This window comes from Periplaneta americana, chromosome 4, assembly GCF_040183065.1.
Source record: "Periplaneta americana isolate PAMFEO1 chromosome 4, P.americana_PAMFEO1_priV1, whole genome shotgun sequence".
Lineage (NCBI taxonomy): Eukaryota > Metazoa > Arthropoda > Insecta > Blattodea > Blattidae > Periplaneta > Periplaneta americana.
The window spans coordinates 69799012-69820386 of record NC_091120.1 but is presented as its reverse complement, the minus strand read 5'-3'; the positions used below and the strand labels follow the sequence as shown (position 1 = coordinate 69820386).

General features: G+C 34.8%; 1 protein-coding gene across 1 annotated transcript; it reads right to left on the bottom strand.

Annotated features, from left to right (window-relative positions):
* Positions 1–2756: 2756 nt before the first annotated feature.
* On the bottom strand, positions 2757–10572 carry LOC138697891 (mantle protein-like). Its single transcript, XM_069823476.1, has 2 exons — positions 10435–10572; positions 2757–3495 (listed from the first exon to the last, which is right to left on the bottom strand). The coding sequence occupies exons 1-2, from the start codon at positions 10444–10446 to the stop codon at positions 2917–2919; spliced, it is 591 nt and encodes a 196-aa protein (XP_069679577.1). The 5' UTR covers positions 10447–10572; the 3' UTR covers positions 2757–2916.
* Between the last annotated feature and the right edge of the window lie 10803 nt (positions 10573–21375).

The following is a 21375-nucleotide window of genomic DNA, read 5'->3' as shown; positions in this document are numbered from 1 at the left end:
AGACGTGCTCGTAGATTGAAATGATGTAGGCGCACACGAGAAGTTGTTGGTAAGAAATCTCTATGAGAACGTTTATTATTATTAAGTGTTTGTTTCGGATTAGCAGAAATGCGCGTCCAAGTGTGTAATATGCTGCTCTCTTAATGACAAGTTGGTCGACTAATTTCTGGATTCACGTAATTATATGTTTTGTACTATAAAACACCGGTAATATAACGGAGAGTTGATAACTTGATGACAATTTATTCCGAATGTAATAATAATGACGAGAAAAGAATTCAAACTTATAAGAATGATGCAACACACGACTTCTTACTAAACCCACTAAAAAATTCTAAGTCCGTAAATTGTTATCCTTCCGAGTTAGGTTCGCCGAGAATATTTGGAGTGCGTCCTCTCCGCACGCTTTCTATATGCCCTCTGTCTATCTGCCAAATCCATCCTCTACTTGCAACCACCAAACATACAATTTCGCCCTTCTATCTATAAATCACGTGTCTCTATTACGAATCCTGATTGGCCATGATTACTCTTACGTCACTTAAGACGCGCTCTTCAAACGTTGCTCGTTAACTATATCCTCCCCTACTTCCGGTGTTTTCTGACAATTCTATGACATATTCCAGATCACCTTCTTTTCGAACCTGGCTTGGCGTCATCTTGCTGACCACCCGCAGGCAAAGTCCACACATTCCCTCATCGGTAAACTCCACGCCTGGACACATGTTTCCTGTCCGCGTAGCGTGGCTTCGGCCTTCCTGCCCAGCTGTTACTTCCGTCTCACATTCTGGAACTTTCTTACACGCCCCACACTTCCTATCCATATAAGAATATTAACAAGAAATACTAATCTGATGAAAACCTCCTTATCCTATACGAAGAACCGTCTCAAACCATAATTAACTTGTCACTTCATCCACTTCTTTCAACTTCTCTTCACCACTCCCCATTTCAGCCCTTGCATTCACAGAAACAGTTCTACTTCCCCTGTCGGCACTGATCTTCCTTCCCACTACGCTAATTAATTCACTTCCCGAATCACTTGAATTTTTACTCGTGTCACTAAACTTCATTGCACTTTTGGTACTTAAGCCGCTCTTATCAATTTTCTTCACATATGTTTTATTCTTGTCTAATAGTATGTTTTGTATTCTACAAATCAGAATAATGGCACAAGTTTAATTTAATGTCCTGCCCATAGATGACACTTCAAGGAATTTGGACAATGATGTTTAAATGCAAGATACTGACTTCTAAACTCCTCATTTCCCGAGAACAGTGTTGTTACAAGGGTGCGATATTTGTGTTAGGTGAAGAGAATAAATAAACACAAGACAATATTATGTTGAACACATTTGAAGCGTCCACGGAAAGGACAAGCTGAGTCGCTTTCTCTTTATTTTTGGTCTTTGGTCCCATCTGCTAGCTCATGGAATAGACTATCTTCCTACTAAGTCAAAATGGCGAAAAGCCTGCATTGTAACATTGTAACTTAAACTAAATGAGATCTAAATTAATGATGTCTTATCAGTATATCAAGTTAAGAAATGCTCCCCTGTAAAATTTAAGAAAAGTGACTTAGCATGTTCTTTCCGTGGACCCTTCATTCATTATGAAGAATGAAATTTGTGTAGCCTGTTTCATATTTCTGCTTTTATTTATATTTGCAAATTTGTCCATTTCCCTGTGAATAGAAAGCTTATGGATGTCTACAATTTACAAGCATAATCATATATTAAATTGGATGGCAGTTTTTCTTCCTTGTATTTCGCGCATAATAGACTACGAATTTGTTTATTGACCAGCAGAGTACGTACGGAATACTCATGTGCAATTACAGGACAAAGCTCTAAACTGGGGCGCCATAAATCAGTTTTAAGATAGGTACCATAAACAGTAGCAGTAACATTGCCACTTCCCATCCGATTACATTTGAGGAATCCACTGCAAGAATGATGGATGCCACTTTCTTATCTAAAATGAACCAAGACTGTCAATGAATAGCTTAAGACATATAGAATGTACATACAGAGTTATATGGCATTAACACTGATAGTCATTGTCCTGTAATGATCGGAATATCACAGTCAAGCTTTGAGCACTAAGCATTTCAAACTTTCAATTGCTTCTCCTGAAAAATGTACTCCAAATGACATCCATTATACTTGCAGTGGACCCTTCATTTCAAAAAAAGAAGTTTACTTCGGCTACTTGAAGCAGTGAAGTGTTCAAGATTTAATCGTGAATATAAAATAAACGATATTTAGAACAATAAAAATATGGAAGATTGGAGAATACTAAGTTTGCAATAAAAAAAAACCTGCCTTGGACTTGAGGCCAACGCTCTAGACCTCAGACCACTCGCTCTGTGGTGGCTTCACAAGGAAATATATTTTCGATTCAAAGTGATGATGGGGAGTTTGGTATAATGATGAGGGAAAAGGCAATAATCCAGAGAAAATCTCTTGTAATCTTGATCTGCCTACCACGAATATTATGTCCGCCGAAGCCGGAAATTAAACGCAGCATGACAGTCCCATGCGCTAACCACTTACCACCAAGGTGGCTACAATTAAGAATTCTATGACGTAGTAAAGGATTAAAAAGAAACGGAATCTAGGATTGGATCCAGTGTTTGTCAGGAGAGACTAAGGAGTACTACAATAGTATTATTTTCTATTTTCCTATCCTGATTGCCTTCTTGCAGTGTAATAGCAGTGCAGAACTGTTGGCTGTATTGTAAAGAAAATACCATGTTTTAGCAAAGTAACAATTTTGATTTATTGTGATAAATTACTAAACATCTGTAGTACAGAATGCGGGTGTGCAATAAATAAATAGTGAGATGAAGTTGAGAGACATCTGCTGGACAACTCGTGGATCGTCCAGGAGCTGCCTCTACGCTCCGTTGCGGATTTAGTACTTTTCTTCGCCCTCGCCTTCCTCGCTACCGCCGTAACTGTAGCTCTCGGTCTCAGGAGCTTTCTCTCCCTTCTTGATGTACACAGGGACCTTCTTCTCGATGTAGACAGGATGGGGGACAGGGACGGGCTTGACGACATGGACTGGGTAGGGCTTCTCAACGTGGACTGGATGGGGCACGGGGACATGGACCTTGACTGGGACTTCTACAGGGTAAGGGACATGCTTCTCGACAGGGTAAGGTACCTTCTTCTCGACGTAGACGGGGTAGGGCTTGTCCACGTGGACGGGCACGGGCTTCTCAACCTTGACCTCAACTGGTACCTTGACGGGGTAGGGTATCTTCTTCTCCACGTGAACTGGGTAGGGCTGTTCGACGGGGACCTTGACCTCCTTGGTGAGGACAACTGTCCTAAGCTTCTTATGGGGGCTGCCGAACGAGGAGGAGACGTAGCTGGTGGCCGTCAGATCATGACCTTCCTCGCCGCCACTGCTGCCGCCGAAGCTGCCAAGTTCTTCTTCCAGGCCGGGTGCCGCGAGCACAACGCCGACTGACAGCAACAGAGCGCTTACCTGCGGATATACAGATTATAAATTCATATTGAACATCACAAGTCCGAGGAGAGACTTCTTGTGTAAGAGTCTGGGGAATATGTGTGGCCGCTTAATGTTTGTATGCCCACCAAGGACCTGGGTTACTAAATGTTCTGTTTCCGATTCTGCTGTTGCAAATGGCCAACGAATCGCGAAATGTTTACGTGATGTGTCACCACAAGTCATTGGAATTGGCAGTGGAATCCTTCAACCATATTATTCTATGCTGTCTGCCATTAATTACTAATTCATAGACATTCCATGTCTCAGGAGACAATCTAGGGGAACTGCTCACCTTCGACCTCTTGCTGGATGACCAGTAATATAATGTAATTTCAATGTAATATGCTAAGTCTAAGATATCGTCCACAAACCTTTCATTTCATACATCCCAAACAAATTGCAAGTCATTTAGCGGAATAAACGATATTCCCATAATTTCCTGTGTTTGGTTTCTTACTTCAGGGTTGTCAATATCCAAATATTGTGCCCTCAGACCCCTGTTGACTACATTTCTCCGTATTGCTTGATTGAAGTGGAAAAACACCCATTCAATACTGCCTAATGGAATGCCAGTCGACAAGCTTCTTATTGGCGATTTCAAAATCAGACATTGTATAGGTAGGATTGCAAGTGAGATTTAAATGTGCTGAATTTTTTTCTCATTATTTACAGTGCGGTAAGTATTTTCAGTCTTATTTACAGTTAGGAAATATATTAAAGGAAATACAAAACCTCAAACAATCCCATGCACTGTGAAAAGCTGAAAGAATTGATTTCGCATATTGGACATTTTCGTATGATGGGCTTTATAATATGGTGGACCACATAGAAGTTAGGCTTTTTTACTCCATGGACAAATTGTATGTAGGACTTTAAATGTTGGACTATTTAGTTTATGGACATTTTCTTGTGGACCTTTTGTAGGTGTGGACATTTTGTTATGGACATTATTACCTGGAAGCCTAATTACCACAAAAACATGGAATACCAATTCTATACATACTCACGTATTAATGAGGCATAATCATGTAGCTCGCTCTTAAACATATGTGTCATGTGCTTAACTTTTAGATATTACTTCACATCTGTAATTAGCTAAAAGAAAAATTACATGTCTTTTCTTAGGTGTTTTTTTTATCGGTGAACATGAAATTGATTTAACTTGTCAAGGTATTAGACCAACATAAAAAAAATTGTAAAGTGTGACGTAAGCTTTTGAATTATATCAATTCCATAACTCTAAACCAAGTATAACTTGTTCGAAATTGATGCATAACACAGCTGCATGCTGGCTTGAGCCCAGATGAATTATAACACAGCTCACATTAATCAGATGTTTAATTTGTAACAATGTTGTACGTGTAAATGTAAAAAGCAGCAGACCTTGAATGTTTCATGTCCGGAGGAGTTATGTTCACCTTAGTTGTAAAGGGGAAATACGCTATATTAATCTGGACATTTTATGCGAAAGAACTTACCCATTGGCTATTCTAATGTATAAAGTTTTATAAAAGCCCTCATGTTTTCTGATAAAGTCATAATTTTAGACAATGGAAAATTAAAAAAGTAATTCTATTTGAATAACACAAAATAATTACTAAATATAACTTAGAAATATTGAACATCTTTTATTGCTACAATGTGAATGCATACCGGTAATTAAAAATGAACCAACTTAAATAAATGTCACTTTCTTTCCGTGTTAAATTTCAGATCTGAGAGAAATATATGTTAATGATAAGCTTGTAAAATTCAGTGACTTGTGTGAAAAACCGATTGGTTGTTGAAATATGAAACGAGAATAGACACATTATTAAAATTCTACGACAACATGACGGCGATTATCGGGTTTTTGCGCCAAAAATACAGCTGAACAAAGGCTGCTGAAATGCTATTTCTGAGACTGAATTTATAAGTTACAAAACATTCGAAAAAACAACGAAATAATCACAGCTAAACATCTTAAATTTAGATAAAAGATTGTCGTACTCGCTTTCACTGGAATGATTGTGTTACGAAAATTAGCAACGAGAGAATAAGGAAAGTAGTTTTATGTTACAAATATAGATAAAGAATGTTGTTATTAGTATAGCTCATAAAAGGCCGAAATGACCTAATGCTTCAAGAGATGTAGACTGGAGTATCAGTCGTTAGATATTTTACTGCAAATTGTTACATAGTTGGTAGGAAAATTAGTAACAGATTTAATCCATGCATAAGAAAGACTTCCCTTCGTTCTGATTACTTTTTAATATCCATATGTCCGATGTTATAAAACAATATACATTTTAAGTAAAACGTAGGCCTATTAATTTTGTTTCATTATTACAGGTGACAAGTGGTAATTTATAAATACTAAAGCGAATTATAAGAGTTTTATTTAAAATGAAATAAAAAGTGTTTTAAATAAAGAAAATATATAAGAGAATATTAAGGTGATAGAATTTATATACAGTTATAATATGAAGAAATTCCGGACTTTACCGAAAAAAAAAATATTTTAGCCATTCAGAATGTGAAGGATACACAGACGACAGATATTTTCATAAAAGTAAAAGAATGGAGACATATATGCGGAATTTTAAAATTCTTCTTTTTCCTATCACGTATTGACCCTGGTGGCTTGTTACATTCTCATTCCATCTTTTCAGCGGACGGCCCAAAGATCTTGTTCCTAAAGGGCGGTAATTTAATGTTTGGCATGATATCCTTATTCTAGTCATCCTGACTATATGATATTTTCATTTCTGTTTATAATTTCGAATTTTCTCTAAATTTGAGTTAATATTTAATTCTTTTTCAAAATATCCTATTTTTTTTCTTGTCTAATGTAGTATAGTCAGCGGTTCTCCCTAGAAACTTCATTTCACCGGCAGTGATTCGGTGTTCATCACATTTACGTATGGTCCAAATTTCAATTCCATACATGATAACAGGTCTCGCCAGTGTTTTATTTGACTTTAATTCTTGTATGTTTATGGACACGAGAAGATTTGAAAATGTTGTTAATGGTATTCATTGCATAGTTGAACTAATTCATTTTTTAGAAAATTAACATTTATAAATGAAGTATGAGGAGAGAAGCCTTTAAAATTATATAAATTTATGGAATTCCAACGTTGCTTTCTGGTCATGGAAACTGGGTATTGAGAAAGGATTACCACAAAAGTATGTGAGATAATTATAAATTCATATTATTACCGTGTAGTGCACCAGAGGAAACACGGCTATGCATAAACGAGGCGACAGAAGACAGCTTCGCTTCTTGATCACATAATATGCCGTACCCACTTTCTTGAAGTCTACATTATTTCGAAAACCTGTATGGTGAGCACTGGGGTGTATCTACGGTATCAAAGCGATCTTAGAAATGCATAATGTATTAATGCGTTGCATTCACGCTCTAGAACGGATGCAGTGAAATTGTAAATGATAATGAACTAGATTTATGAAGTGTGAAATCGTAATTTGCAATTGTAAAGAGTAACGGTTGCGCCAATAACGTACAGGTTCCTTGGATGTTCGTATCCTTCGTGCATAATAAATTATAAACTATTTCAAGTTGAAACCTTTGAAAAATTGTTTCATATAACTGTTATGATGATAACGCTAAACTTTTTACATATATTCTTTCGGCAATTGTTGCACATTTTAAGCATGCTTCTGTGCTTCTTGCATGAAATTAAATAAAATACGAGACGTATAAAATTTTGATTGTTCCTCAGCTACGAAATTATTTATTTCTCTTCTCGAAGTTACAAGTTTTCTGCATAAAATGGAAATAATGTTTATCATAATTAGTGTACTAATGTACCGTATATACTACTTTCAAATTATATTCATCCCATTTTATAGCTTCCAATGATCTTCACTTCTAAGAGGTTCATAAGTATAGAGGTCGTCGTCTTTTACTTTTCGAAGTACAGACCGATTATTTAGTCCTGACAGCTCAACGACGCAAAAGAGGGGAAGTAATCGGAGGAGTGGGGAGAGTTCCGGAGTAGAGATAAGGGCGAGCGGTCGGTAAAGGCAAACGAGTGAATAAACCAAACACCCCTTGGCGTAACTAAATGGACTCGCCTGACCCACGCGCACATCTCCGACGACTGTCAGGACTAAATAATCGTACTGTATGTTTGTATTAACTAACTGTATTCTTATTTCACATTCTTCTACGAAATTATAACCTTAATTTCTTGTCTCATATCCTTTTTAAATCGTGGCTTATACAGTACCCTCACAGTTTGTAATTATCTTAGGAATATCGTCTCAGCTAAGTTTCGTTTAAACTTTTAATTACGGTACAAATTTTCTGTAACTACCTAAATACCTGAATTAGTAACTACAGATTTGTAAAACTTTGATTTGAAAGTAATTAAAGGCTACAGATTCATTTTGAATTCAATTATTATAGGGGAAAAGTAAAACTTGAATGCGAGAAACACTAGAATGTTAGAGTCGCTACATAAACTGGATAGATATTAAGGCTGAAAGTAGACGATTGTCAGTGAAAGAGACAATTACGTCACACGCATGGGAGTTGATATAATTACATTTACAAGGCAACTGTCACGATTATAATATGAAAACATCTAATTCGTGCACAAAGCAATAAGGAAGCACTGAAAGCATATAATTTTCTTAACATTCCATTGTTACGTAATTCATGTACTTATTCAGTGTATTCTTGTATTTTTCGTACAACAATTTGAGAAAAATACATTTATTATTCAGAACTACAAAATTGTTGTAACTTAGGAGCAATGTATGCAAATTATTTCTTATTTCAAATTTGTATTATATTAAATATATAAGACTTACACCACAAATGTTTTGTATTGTGTGAACTTATAATGTTCTGTATCTGGAAGAGGTAATTATAGGCTATATAGACTAATGCTTAGCTTAGAACTAATTCCCTTTGGACTATTTTCTTTCCGGTAATATGCTTCAATAAAAATATTTTTGGAATGCTGTAAAGTTTGCTTAATATTCTTGCCAATCGAGAAGAAAGAAGCTACTCTCAGAGATCTTAGAACTGGGTCAATGAACTAAAATAACTGTATCATCATTAATTTATGAATGAGCAGTAGATTCAATTTTGAAACTGAAATGTTGTTAAGGTTCTTTAAAAGAATGCATGTAGTCCAAGGATAGCTATTAAACTGTAAAAATTTCAATATTTCAGCAGAAGCAACCAATTTTATGACCTCACCTTTTGTGGAGTAGTTAAGAGTGAATAGATACAGATGAAGTACAATCCGGTCTGGAAATTTATTTTTATAAACTCTGAATTAATTTAACTTAAAAGATAATGTTTGTTACATTTTTAGTGAACTCTCCGAAACTAACGCATTTCTATAATTTCTTAAATAAAGAGTAATAAAATTGCATTTTTATCATGACTTCTGATTAATTAATAACCTTAACCTTGTTAAGATTTAACTTTAATTTTCATTACCATTATTACAACGTTTGAAGTTGCTTTAGATATTATGTTTCGGTAAAGTAACTGCGTTTTATTCACCTAAGTAAAAATAAATAATCTCCTATATTATAATAAAGGGATTGAAAATTTTTTTTTGTAAAATTGGTACTCAAACGTTGATAAGACACGCGAGTGTTAAGTTATTCTGAATTATAATATTTGAATTACAGCTTTTCTTCAGTCGATTTTGACGAAAGTTAATATTTGTTAATGTTTTTTTTTTTCAATTATTATCGTTAAATGTTACAGTTTCCAAAATATTGGTGTACTAAATCACGTTGCATAAAAATTTTAAGGCGCTCATACTGTATTTAAAGAAAAATTTAAACCATATGTCTTAAATCTAGTAGCTAATATGCATTTCATGCGTCCATATTGCTAATAAATTATCCCGTTCATACTGTATATTATGCCTTATACTACGTTAAAAATATTTGTTTTAAGTAGGAGGACCATGTTCAAAACTGAAGAATAATTTGTTTAGAAATTACTAGACTTTTTGTAACTGTTTTCATTTTGTTGTAACTTTCAGAGTTGCAGGTTAATTTCACTTATAATTTTTCCAGTTTAACCTTGATTATAAATAACATGAACCTTCTTCTCGTGGAATAATTGTTGTATTCTGTCAAATGAGGACATATAATGTGTATCTTTCTATTTTTAAAAGGATCCTCATATTAAATGTTACTAAGGATGATATTCTGCGTTCTAAATTAAATATCAGTTATAGAGACTGAAATCGTTTCAGATAAATATCCCCCTTGTGAAAGTCTGTAAGCTTTTGCCAAATATAAGAAAACCTCTTTCTTTCTGATTGGCAGTTTGTCTTTTTTTATTTCATTTAATTTCAAATTAAATATAAAAATCTGTTTTGTAAAGCTATAAGATTTTTATGTTAGTTATTTTCAGGACTTTCAAAATAAATACTTGTATGTTATATACTGAATGTTTTAATGTATTTTTTTTGGATTATTGTTACATTTTGTAGTTTTTAGGATATATCACATTACTCTAGAATATCAATCGTTCTCGTAATCTTTTATGTGACATTGGCTCGAAATTGCAAAAACATACACTTGCTGTTGAAATTTGAATCCTTTAAATTAGTATTGATACTTCAAGGATACAAATTAACTAAAATAATGTAAAACATTTCGATATAAGAATCAAAATTGAAATGTAACATATAGCCTGTACAGTAATACAAAATTTTAATTCTATAACATATTCGAGGCGGACAAATGTGCTAAGAATATGCCTTTATTGTTACTTAATTGCTTAAATTTTCTACATTCCTAGAATTTGTTTTTGAGTATTCTAAGAGTAATGCAACTAAACGAATTATTATGTAAGAATTTGAATAAGCAAAACTTCTCGTTCTGAATATTAAGATTTTAATTAAAATTAATTTTATGGCAACAACTCACCAGAAACTTCATGCTGATGTGCTTGGAGTGCAAGTGCTAATGCGTTTGATGCTATCTGGATGTGGCTGCTAGCTTATATAGTCCGCCATCCCAAAGCGATTCGCACTTTCTTTTGTTTTGCTCCTGCTAGAGGTCTCCGTTCTCCAGTAAGGTTCACGTGGTAGGGGTGCCCCACCTAGAGCTATGATTTTCCTTCAAAACATGCACTTTTTGCAGTCTGGTCTAATTTCTATCGATACATCTGGGTCATTATTACTGCCATTGATTCATAGCTCGGTAGATAGATGCAGATTTGAAATGGCGCGTTGTGAAAGGCAGGTAATGAACTAGAAACGATGAGTTTGATTGCCTTTGCCATGATCTGGTTTCTAAGTGATGTTGCGCCATCTCGTCTCAGGGTTAGGGTTAAGTGCTCCGGGGGATGAGGTGCTCATTCAAGATCGCGTTTTTATTCTAATTTGCATATTAGAACAACTGAAGTCATGTGTGCAGTAAAATTAATTTTTATAAAGTGCATCTTACAAGAACTCTGTTTCGGCTGAATTTTTTCAAAGAACTCCCGTTTCCCCTAACGCAATTCTACTGATTTTATATTTTATTATTACTGACTTATAAGAGCTCGACCTTGCAAACTAATACCATAATCGTGGATTTTTATCTCACCAGCCATAACCCAAATCAGTGTGAATATGTTAACTAATGAAATATATTTTTTTTATAGAATATTGAACTTTAGAAGTGATTGATATTAATTTATGTGAAAATAATAAATGAGAGTCTAATTACATATGTGAACTGAAATTCATTAAGTTTGATTAATAGTTTGAGACGTCATATTTTATACTAAAAATTAAAAGTCATGTTGAGGTTAAAGTTCAGATAAGTTGAATAATATATAATAAGAAAAATTATATTACAATTTCAGTCAACAACTTACCAGATTGGTACAGAAACAAGTTTCGTTACAATGATCTCATTATAATTCTTGGTAGTATCCACGAATATTTTCGATTTTACAACAAATCATCATCAGGTGGACGTAATATATTAGACAAGTTCAACACAAGTGAAACAAAAAATATAAATTGCATACATAATGAATAAAACAATATAGGAAACACTATCATATGTCAAAACATTAAAACAACTTATAAAAATTCAACGATGACATGTATTCAAGAAGTGTTGCATATGGATGTATATCCTTTGGATTGTTAATAATTGCTAGAATGTAAACGTAAGATAAGTGTATGCTAAGAGTTAAAATTTAATGATTCCATATGTTATGGTAGTTGAAAACTGAAGTTCTATGGAATATTTTGTCACTCGATACTACCAAGAATTATAACGTGACCATAGTAACAAAACTTGTTTTTGTATCAATCTGATAAGTTGTTGACGGAAATTGTAATATAATTTTTCTTACATATTATACTAAACGTAAAGAACGCTGTCTCAAATAATTTATCATTTTACTTTTTAAAGAGTTCATCAGTAGTTTAGTTCTCTTTCAATGTTACATAATTTTTAAATTTGTAATTTATTTCTTCTGTAATGGTTGTGAAACTTGGACTCTCAATTTGAGAGAGGAACAGAGGTTAAGGGTGTTCGAGTATAAGGTGCTTAGGAAAATATTTATGGCTGTTAGGGATGAAGTTACAGGAAAATGGAGAAAGTTACATAACGCAGAATTGCAACATTTGTATTCTTTACCTGATATAATTAGGAACTTTAAATCCATACGTTTGAGATGGGCAGTGCATGTAGCACGCATGAGCGAATCCGTAAATACATGTAGAATGTTAGCTGTGAGGCCGGAGGGAAAAAGACCTTTGGGGAGGCCGAGACGTAGATGGGAGGATAATATTAAAATGGATGTGAGGGAGGTAGAGTATGATTGTAGAGACTGGATTAATCTTGCTCAGGAGGGACTGATGGGCTTATGTGAGGGCGGCAATGAATCTCCGGGTTCTCTAAAACCTTTTTTGTAAGTAAATTTATTTCTTCAGATCTGTTATTGGAAAGACACTGTTAAGGATCTAATTAGTATGGTTTCAAGTAAGATGATAAATTTTAGTTTTCTGGATTGAATAGAACATTTTCTCTATAATATCATAAAGTGAAATACGGTATCTGATTAATTTATAAATTGTAGGCTTGGAGAAGATTAACATAGTTAGTTTTTTTCGCAAATTCATAGAAAGTAGCGATTCGTGTATTATAATTATTGCTTGTAATATATTTTTGCTAAATAAACTGTACAAACTCCAATAAATGGTCCTAAATTTATACAGGACCGTAAAGAACTTTAATATTAATTATTTTAATTTTGGCCCATAAAAAAGGTAACCGAAATGATATAATAGCGTATAATGATAAGTAGTTTGTATCGTACAATTTTATTGTTTCTGTTACAGATTATTTCAATCAAGGTGTGTTTCATAAACCACACCATCTAAAAAACAATTCTGCAATGGGTGGAAATATTTCGAATGACAGGTTCCGTTACCAATTACAGCTGCCTATATTCGCAATGTGTGGTGGTCTGACGAATGTGATGTTTTGTTAAGTAGCCACGTTAATAAACAGAACTGTCGTTTTCTTGGTTGGGAAAAACCACAAGAGTATGAACAGAGGCCATTATATTCTGAAAAGTAACAGTGTGGTCTGTTGTGTCCAACCACGACATCATTGGTCCATACTTCATTCACGATGAACATGAAAACAGGATAAATGTCAATGGAAAGGTGTACAGACAAGTCATTAAACGTTTTCAAGGAGATTTGATAACATTTTGTGAGTTTAAATAATCTTGATTCGGGACAGCAAGTGTTTCAGCAAGATGGGACAACCGCCCATACTGGTCATGGAAATCTAACCCTACAGCAAGAGCTGATTAGTAGGGGATCAGACTTTCCGTATCCTGCACGAAGTCCTGATCTGTCTTTATGTAATGGGTTTCTGTGGGAAATATTGAAAGAACAATACTTCATGCCCGTTCCATCTACTGTAGACGCTCTACGTGAAAATATCGAAAGAGTTATGCACAACCTAACAAGAGAACAGTGTGATGATATGCTTACCAGGATGGTAGAGTGCATGGAAGAGGTCATAGCCAATGATGGAAGACATGTAGAACACTTAGTTTTGATATTGTGTGGTACAAACATTTCGGTTACCTTTATTATTTTTTTTTTTTGGCCACGTCGTATTCTTGATATTGTGATTGTAATCCCCTGGCAGAGGGGACGAATAGGCGTAAATTGAGTTTTTAATATTACTTCAATACAAAAGAATATTTTAACGTGAAACTTTTATGCAATAGGACACTCTAACAGTAGGACGACCATAATTAGGTAAGGGGAAGTGGAAGTAAACATAATAATTGTTTAAATGTAATTTTTTTGCATTGTTAAAGTGGATTAACCTCTAAAACATAGGCTTTGCTCTTAACATGAGGCAAGAGGAGTTGGAGAGTAGCGTCCACCCAGTCGCTAATCTCTTATTGTAGGAATTTTTAAACCTGGGTCCGTGGACCCCTTGGAGGTCATTGTATGAGCTTCATATAAATTATCATGTTTATTCACTATAATATTTCATCGTAAAAATCAGATGCGATCTAAAATTGTTTCCAAATTGTTTAATTTATTTTTAGAGAGGGATCCATTACTTTCATCAGATTTTCGAAGGGGTCCGTGACTCAAAAAAGATTAAGACCCACTGTCCTAATGGGATTGACAAGAATATTTTATCGCTTTATTTCAATATTACGCCTACGTTTTTTTTTAAATAAATTGGAGAGTTATATTTGTGACATACGTATTTACATTATCTAAGCAACAATATATTTTGCTTTATGCCTTTTCTTTCATATTTTTCACAGTAATATTTAATTACTTCATTTCAATTTTTTTTTTCAAATCAGAGAGTTGCTTTTACAATATAATTACATTATCTACAATATGAAACGTTACTATGATTTTGTTTTATGTATCTGCAAATATTTGTTTTGTTTTCTGTGTCTTGCAATAAGCAGGAAAATGTCTGACTTAGTACTTGATTTTGCTTTATGTATTTTCTTATATACCTTATGCTTTCTGTGTTTTGCAATAAGCAGGGAAATGTCTGACTCAGTACTTGATGTTGCTCTATGTATTTCCTTATATACGTTTTGTGCTCTGTGTTTTGCAATAAGCAGGGAAATATCTGACTCAGTACTTGATTTTGCTTTATGTATTTCCTTATGTACGTTTTGCTTTCTGTGTCTTGCAATAAGCAGGGAAATGTCTGACTCAATACTTGATTTTCCTTTATGTATTTCCTTATATACGTTTTGCGCTCTGTGTTTTACAATAAGCAAGGAAATGTCTGACTCAGTACTTGATTTTTCTTTATGTATTTCCTTATATACATTTTCCTTTCTGTGTTTTGCAGGGAAATGTATGATACAATACTTCACTTTCCTAAAGTAGCTTACCTCATTGACGACGGATTGCTTTGAATTTTCTATTATTGCATACGCTCATCTCGAACAGTATTACGACATATTTGCGCATGCCTGGTATTGTAATGCGGCTCAGCATCTTATATAAATATTTTACTATAACAGATTATCCACATACTAAGCATTTAGCACGTTCGCCAGTTTGAACGGAAAGAAAGAGTTCCTCTCATTGGGAATCATGAACCACTTTAAATGTAGTGCCGGTACTTGTCCTTTTATAATTTTAAATACTGTAGTTATCTTACTGTACCATAAACTATTTCAGTCTCCAGATAATTATTCTGCGTTTAATTTGTAACTCTACAATAAATTGTGCAGTCTTTATTAATCAGGTAATGTTTAGAACTTCGATTTTATTATAACTGTAAATGTAATATTAATTATAATTCCAATTTTAATTGTATTCTTGATATTGTAGTTGTAATCCCGTGGTAGAGAGGATGAGAAGGCCTGATGATCTTCTCTCTGACTGATTAAATAATAATTAAATAACGAAATAAAGAAATAAAGAGAGGGAAAAGGAAAGAAGTAAAGAAATAAAGAAATAAAAATAAATAAGGAAGTAACTAAATAAAGGAATAAAGAAATTAAAAAAGAAAGAATAACGGTAACTAAATGAGTAACTGAGTAATAAATAAGCGAATGAATGAATGAATGAATAGACCTATCGTATCGTATCGTATCGTATCGTATCGTATCGTATCAGTAGAGCTATCCATTTAAAAAACGCCAGTGGTGTTACTGCTTGGTTACGCTAGGTTTCGATTCGCGACGCTGTCTCTTTACATTTACAACAGGTTTCCAGCGCCCGCCTATCTAGTGCACCGGACGCTCACAGTGCAATATGCCCGCCGTGAGCACGTCTGCTCTAAAATGAACTAACCCATCATGCACACAAATGTAAGTCGCGTCACGTTGCAACATTGGAACTAACAAGAAGTTGAGGAAGCAGTAAACATAAGAAGAACACGATCATACTCTTGGATTGATATGGTATTTGCTAGAGGAATAGACTTACTTTCTTATGTTATATTTCTTATTTGATTTCATTGACACATTCTGGCGGCTTTCCATTTCAGAAAAAGTAATCCCATTGTAAATACTTCTAAATATCTGGTATTTGTATATTAAGAACGAAAAAAGGGGGAAAATAATCATTAATAATGCAAAAAATAAATTTAATTGGATTTATTATAATATATATTATTATAATGTACCGAAGTACATATGATATTTCCATGCAGATATTCTGCGTCATCATACGATGAAAGAGTAATGGAACGGAGAAAAATTATCTCCGGCGCCGGGATTTGAACCTGGGTTTTCAGGTCTACGTGCTGACGCTTTATCCACTAAGCCACACCGGATTCTACCCCGGCGTCGGAAGAATCGTCTCAGTTTTAAGTTCCAACTCTTGGGTTCCCTCGGGTGGCCGCCCTCTGCACTACGTCATAGATATATATGAACCTAGGACCGAAGTCCACACATGTGCTGAGGTGCACTCGTAATGAGTGACTAGTTGGCCGGGATCCGACGGAATAAGCGCCGTCTTAAATCACGAAGTGATTTACGCATATCATATATATTATTATAATGTACCGAAGTAGATATGATATTTCCATGCAGATATTCTGCGTCATCATACGATGAAAGAGTAATGGAACGGAGAAAAATTCTCTCCGGCGCCGGGATTTGAACCCGGGTTTTCAGCTCTACGTGCTGATGCATAGATATCTATGACGTAGTGCAGAGGGCGGCCACCAGAGGTAACCCAAGAGTTGGAACTTAAAACTGAGACGATTCTTCCGACGCCGGGGTAGAATCCGGTGTGGCTTAGTGGATAAAGCGTCAGCACGTAGAGCTGAAAACCCGGGTTCAAATCCCGGCGCCGGAGAGAATTTTTCTCCGTTCCATTACTCTTTCATCGTTAATTGGATTTATTTCACTCTTAGTCATATTCGCAATCTTTATTTATAAGTACTTAAGAATTAAAATGTCACAACACTCAAACAAAAACCTAAATTTCTCACACAATTACAGGAATTCTATGAAGCCCCCCCCCTCACTTTTTGAACTTCCGTTTTAATTATTATGGTAAATATCTTGAGATCGAAACATAAAAAGTTGTCATATTTTAATCTTTTATATCTGCTTTCAAACTAGTGCGATAATTAACACAGTTAATAGTAATAAATCTGTCAACTCTTGTTTTATACTTCTGCGCTGATTAAAATTTAGGAGTCATAAACATTCATAAGTTTTAATATTTAAACGTACGAAATATGTCATTATGCAAGTATTCCGGTGCAAGTAGTTTGTAATAAACTCGCCTACATTTGCATAGTGACCAGGGCATGGAAAGGAACGAATGAAAGTAAAATGTTCGTTTAAAAATATGTAAATTATTTTAAAATAGTCAGAATTTCGAATATGTCTAGTCATCAAAGTGCAACGATTCATTCATTCTTTCATTCATTTGTAGTTTTCTGCCCAAGGGCAGGTTTTCACTCCAAACCCGGCACTCTCGAGTCTTCCCTATTTTCTGCCTTCCTCTTTGTCTCCACATATGATTCATCTACGTATCTTAATGTCGTCTATCATCTGCTTTCTTCTTTTCCGAACTCTTCTCCCGTTCACCATTCCTTCCAATGCACCCTTCAGAAGGCAGTTTCTTCTGAACCAGTGATCCAGCCAGTTCCTTTTCCTCTTTCTGATCAGTTTCTGCATCATTCTTTCTTCACCCACTCTTTCCAACACAGCTTCATTTATTTTTCTGTCTGTCCACCTTACACGCTCAATCCTTCTTCATATTCATATTTCAAATGCTTCTAGTCTCTTGTCTTCACTTAGTCGTAATGTTCATGTTTCTGCTCCATACAATGCTACACTTCACACAAAGCACTTCACTAGTCTCGTCCTTACTTCTTTCTCCAGAAGTCTGCAGAAGATGCTCCTTTTTCTGTTAAAAGTTCCCTTTGCTATTGCTATTCGATTTTTTCAAGCGAAATATTAGCTTAAAACATCATGCTGTACGACTCATTATAGAACAGTGATCGTGTAGCAGGAAATAAATTTGAAGAGAAAAAAGGTCTGTTTTGAGTGTCCTTGAGAAACACTACATTTTATGTGGGTTTTCCAATGATCTGATTTGAGAATGGCATAACTGATATTTACCCCATTCGAACTGAAGTATTCACTCCGAACTCTTCTATCACTAAGTTAACTTCCAAAAGCTTAGGATTTCTTTCTGTCTCAATAGCCACTATCTTATTTGCTGATATGCAACCCTGAATTGATTGTGAGTGAGGTGGGATGGATGGAGAGTTGTTTATGAAGTAGGCCTAATAGTATAATTAAATTTGTCGTAGAGGTTGAAGCTTCAATCAGTCTGAGAATCAATTAGCTTTAGCATAAAGGAAAAGCACTATAAACGCAACGGTATTGAGATACTCTTATAATTCACTATAATAATCAGAAGCTGACTGTACTAACTCCGCAGTCTGGTGTTGAGCTATACTCTGTACACAGCTAATCTGATTTCAGTTGGTCGGTGACTAAACGCAGGGCTCTATTAATGAATATGGTGGCCGTCACGTAAAAAGCTGCTTGGATGTAGAGATACAATAGATGCTTATTGGGTGGGACATGGAGCATCCCTAAAAGCATTCCAACAATGTTTTTATCTAGTTCTAGCGTTTAAGCGAATAAAGTGCTTGCAATGTTCTTCTATAGCACAAATTCTACTTAATCTCGATTATATTGAAATCATTACTTCCTTTAGCAACCACTGTGCCTGTCATTTCAATTATATAATATGGGAAAGCTGGAGGGAAATTAATTTTGAATTAAATTGACTTCGATAACTTATCTTCTAATCAGTTACAGTACAGTAATCGAGCACTGACCCGCGACCTTGTACAAACTGACGAGTATATCGACCAGCTCTGTTGTGAGCAAAAGCGGCTCAAAGATTCCAAGCGGCAAGTATCGCGACCACCTGAGACTTACTCACCAAGTAGTGTGACAGTGGATCTCATGCATGAATGCTGACCCATGCAGAACGACAACCCAACAATAGACTTGCTAGGAACGAACGGCATGAGGAAGTGGATGATGGGGAGAAATGCTTCGAATGTACGCATCGGAACCGAACTGGTTACGCACTTTCATCTTGATTCAGATTCCAGTGGCCCTTCTATTCGTTATGGCATCCAGAACTTCAGTCGGTGACACATATTTTTAAGCTTTCTAACGTCACAATCGTCCATTTTTCTGGAGAAGTGTGTGTCACTTTCCAGGAAGAGGCTTAAATTATAATAAAACGTCAAGATTTGTTACTGATAAATATTTAGAAGTATTTACAGGTAACTCCTCTATCCCGGACTGTCTCGAACAGAATTTCGCGATAACGTAATGCATATAATTTTCTCATGCACTAATACTCTCATCTGTGATTTGATGGTAACCGACAACGAAACCAAAGCAATGATCTGTTACTTTATATATTTACAAGAAGAAAAATAGGATAAATAGAAGTTGTTCGATTCATTTTCTGAACGAAAATATTAATGTAAGCTGCTTGGTTTTATAAATGCATTAATTTCTTTCACAAATTCTTCCCACAGTACTAGGTTCTTCTTATGCGGTTTTTTCAACGTACCTGTATAATAAAAAAGTGGGGTTATCAAAGTTTTATTATTAAAGCCGTCAAACTTATCAAATTACATAGTGACAAACACAAATATACAATTATTTACATGATGGATGAACTTTTTCGGTTCAAAGAACCATCATCAGATCTCTCGTAGACACTACAAACAACTTGTCTTATAATGTAAACAAACATTCGCGGATAAAATACAATTTTACTCTCTTGTACTATAAATTACTATAATAATCCTCTATAATTTTGTTTATAAAATGTTTCTTCATAAAATTAAAAATAGAAAAGCTACAAGCAATGTTCCACACTTCTTACTACTTGTTATTATTTGTAAGTATACATACACTTAGTCTAAAAAAGAATTTTATTCAGACGCTTGTAATGTCCCATTTTGTTATTGCGATTCCTTGCTAACTAATGTAAGTTCACTCTTAGCTGAGAGACTGCAACGTGTTCATAACGTGTGGATACGATTCATCTGCAATACTCGTAAATTTGACCATATAACACCTTCCCTCCAGTTACTTTCATGGGTGCGTCTAAAGAAACGAAGAACAATACATTCACTGTCTCTTCTGTTTAGGATCATACATACTTCTACTCCGAATTATCTGTAATCGCGCTTTCAATTTCTTACAACTCTTCGAAAGCGACATCAAGCACTTCTTTCTATCCCTCATCACAGAACGTCTTTATACTCATATTCCTATACTGTAGAAATACCTCGCCTCTGGAATTCGTTACCTAATGACGTCACACACAATTCACAATTCAAAATAAAATTGGAAAATTTTGTCTTAGTTAATGTTTTTTAGGTATTGCTAGAAGTATTGATTTGTGTTTTTTTTCCTTTTCTTTTTTAATCTAGATTAAAATTGCAAGTTTCTTGTTTATGTTAGTTAATTAGTTAGGATACAATTAATTATGATACTTAATCACTCATTTAAAGTTTGTGTGACTGAAACCTGTGTATATTTTTGTGTGGCTTTACTTTGTTTATAGTGTTTTTTCTCCCTCGCTTTATTTCTTGTGTAGCTTTACTTTATATATAGTGTATTTTTTTCTGTTTATTTCAATTATTGTATTTGTATTCCTGGTGTTGTGGAAGAGAAGGCCTGATGGCCTTAACTACAACAGAATAAATAAATAAACAAATAAATAAATACACTGTAGGCCAAATTTGACTTGAAGTATGGCCTATAAGCAAGCATCTATTTCTACACCTTAGAGCTCTTATTTAGGCTGCTTTGAACTTTGTTCTCACCATCATCACTATCACCACCACCATTATCATCATCATCATCATCATCATGATGGTTGTAGGGCCCATTGCCTGTTCTGACCCTATAACGCATCAGTCTACGAGTAGATGTCTCATGAGAAGTCGATCCTGACTTCTTCCACAATGTGGTCTTTCAGGATTAAAAAATGTGATAATCTTCAACTGTCTCTTCGATGAATATGTTGCGTCCTATTACAACGGTAATTTTGAATTCCTTTCAAGACTAGGTTGACTTTGAGTTATGATTAAATTTCTAGTTTTTTTGTAGTATTTCCACGTATATTTTATTGTTTATCTTATGTATTTCACCTCTGCTGCCCTTATCGTGACTTTATCTTGTTTTCTTACTGCCCAAACCTCGTGTTTCTGTAAAAGTATAGATAAAGCCGAAGTGTTGTATATTTTCATTGTGGCGTGTTTCTGAATTTGGGACTGTTTTAGGATTTTGTTGACTGTTTCGTTTATATGATGTCATTCCATTTTCGACCAATG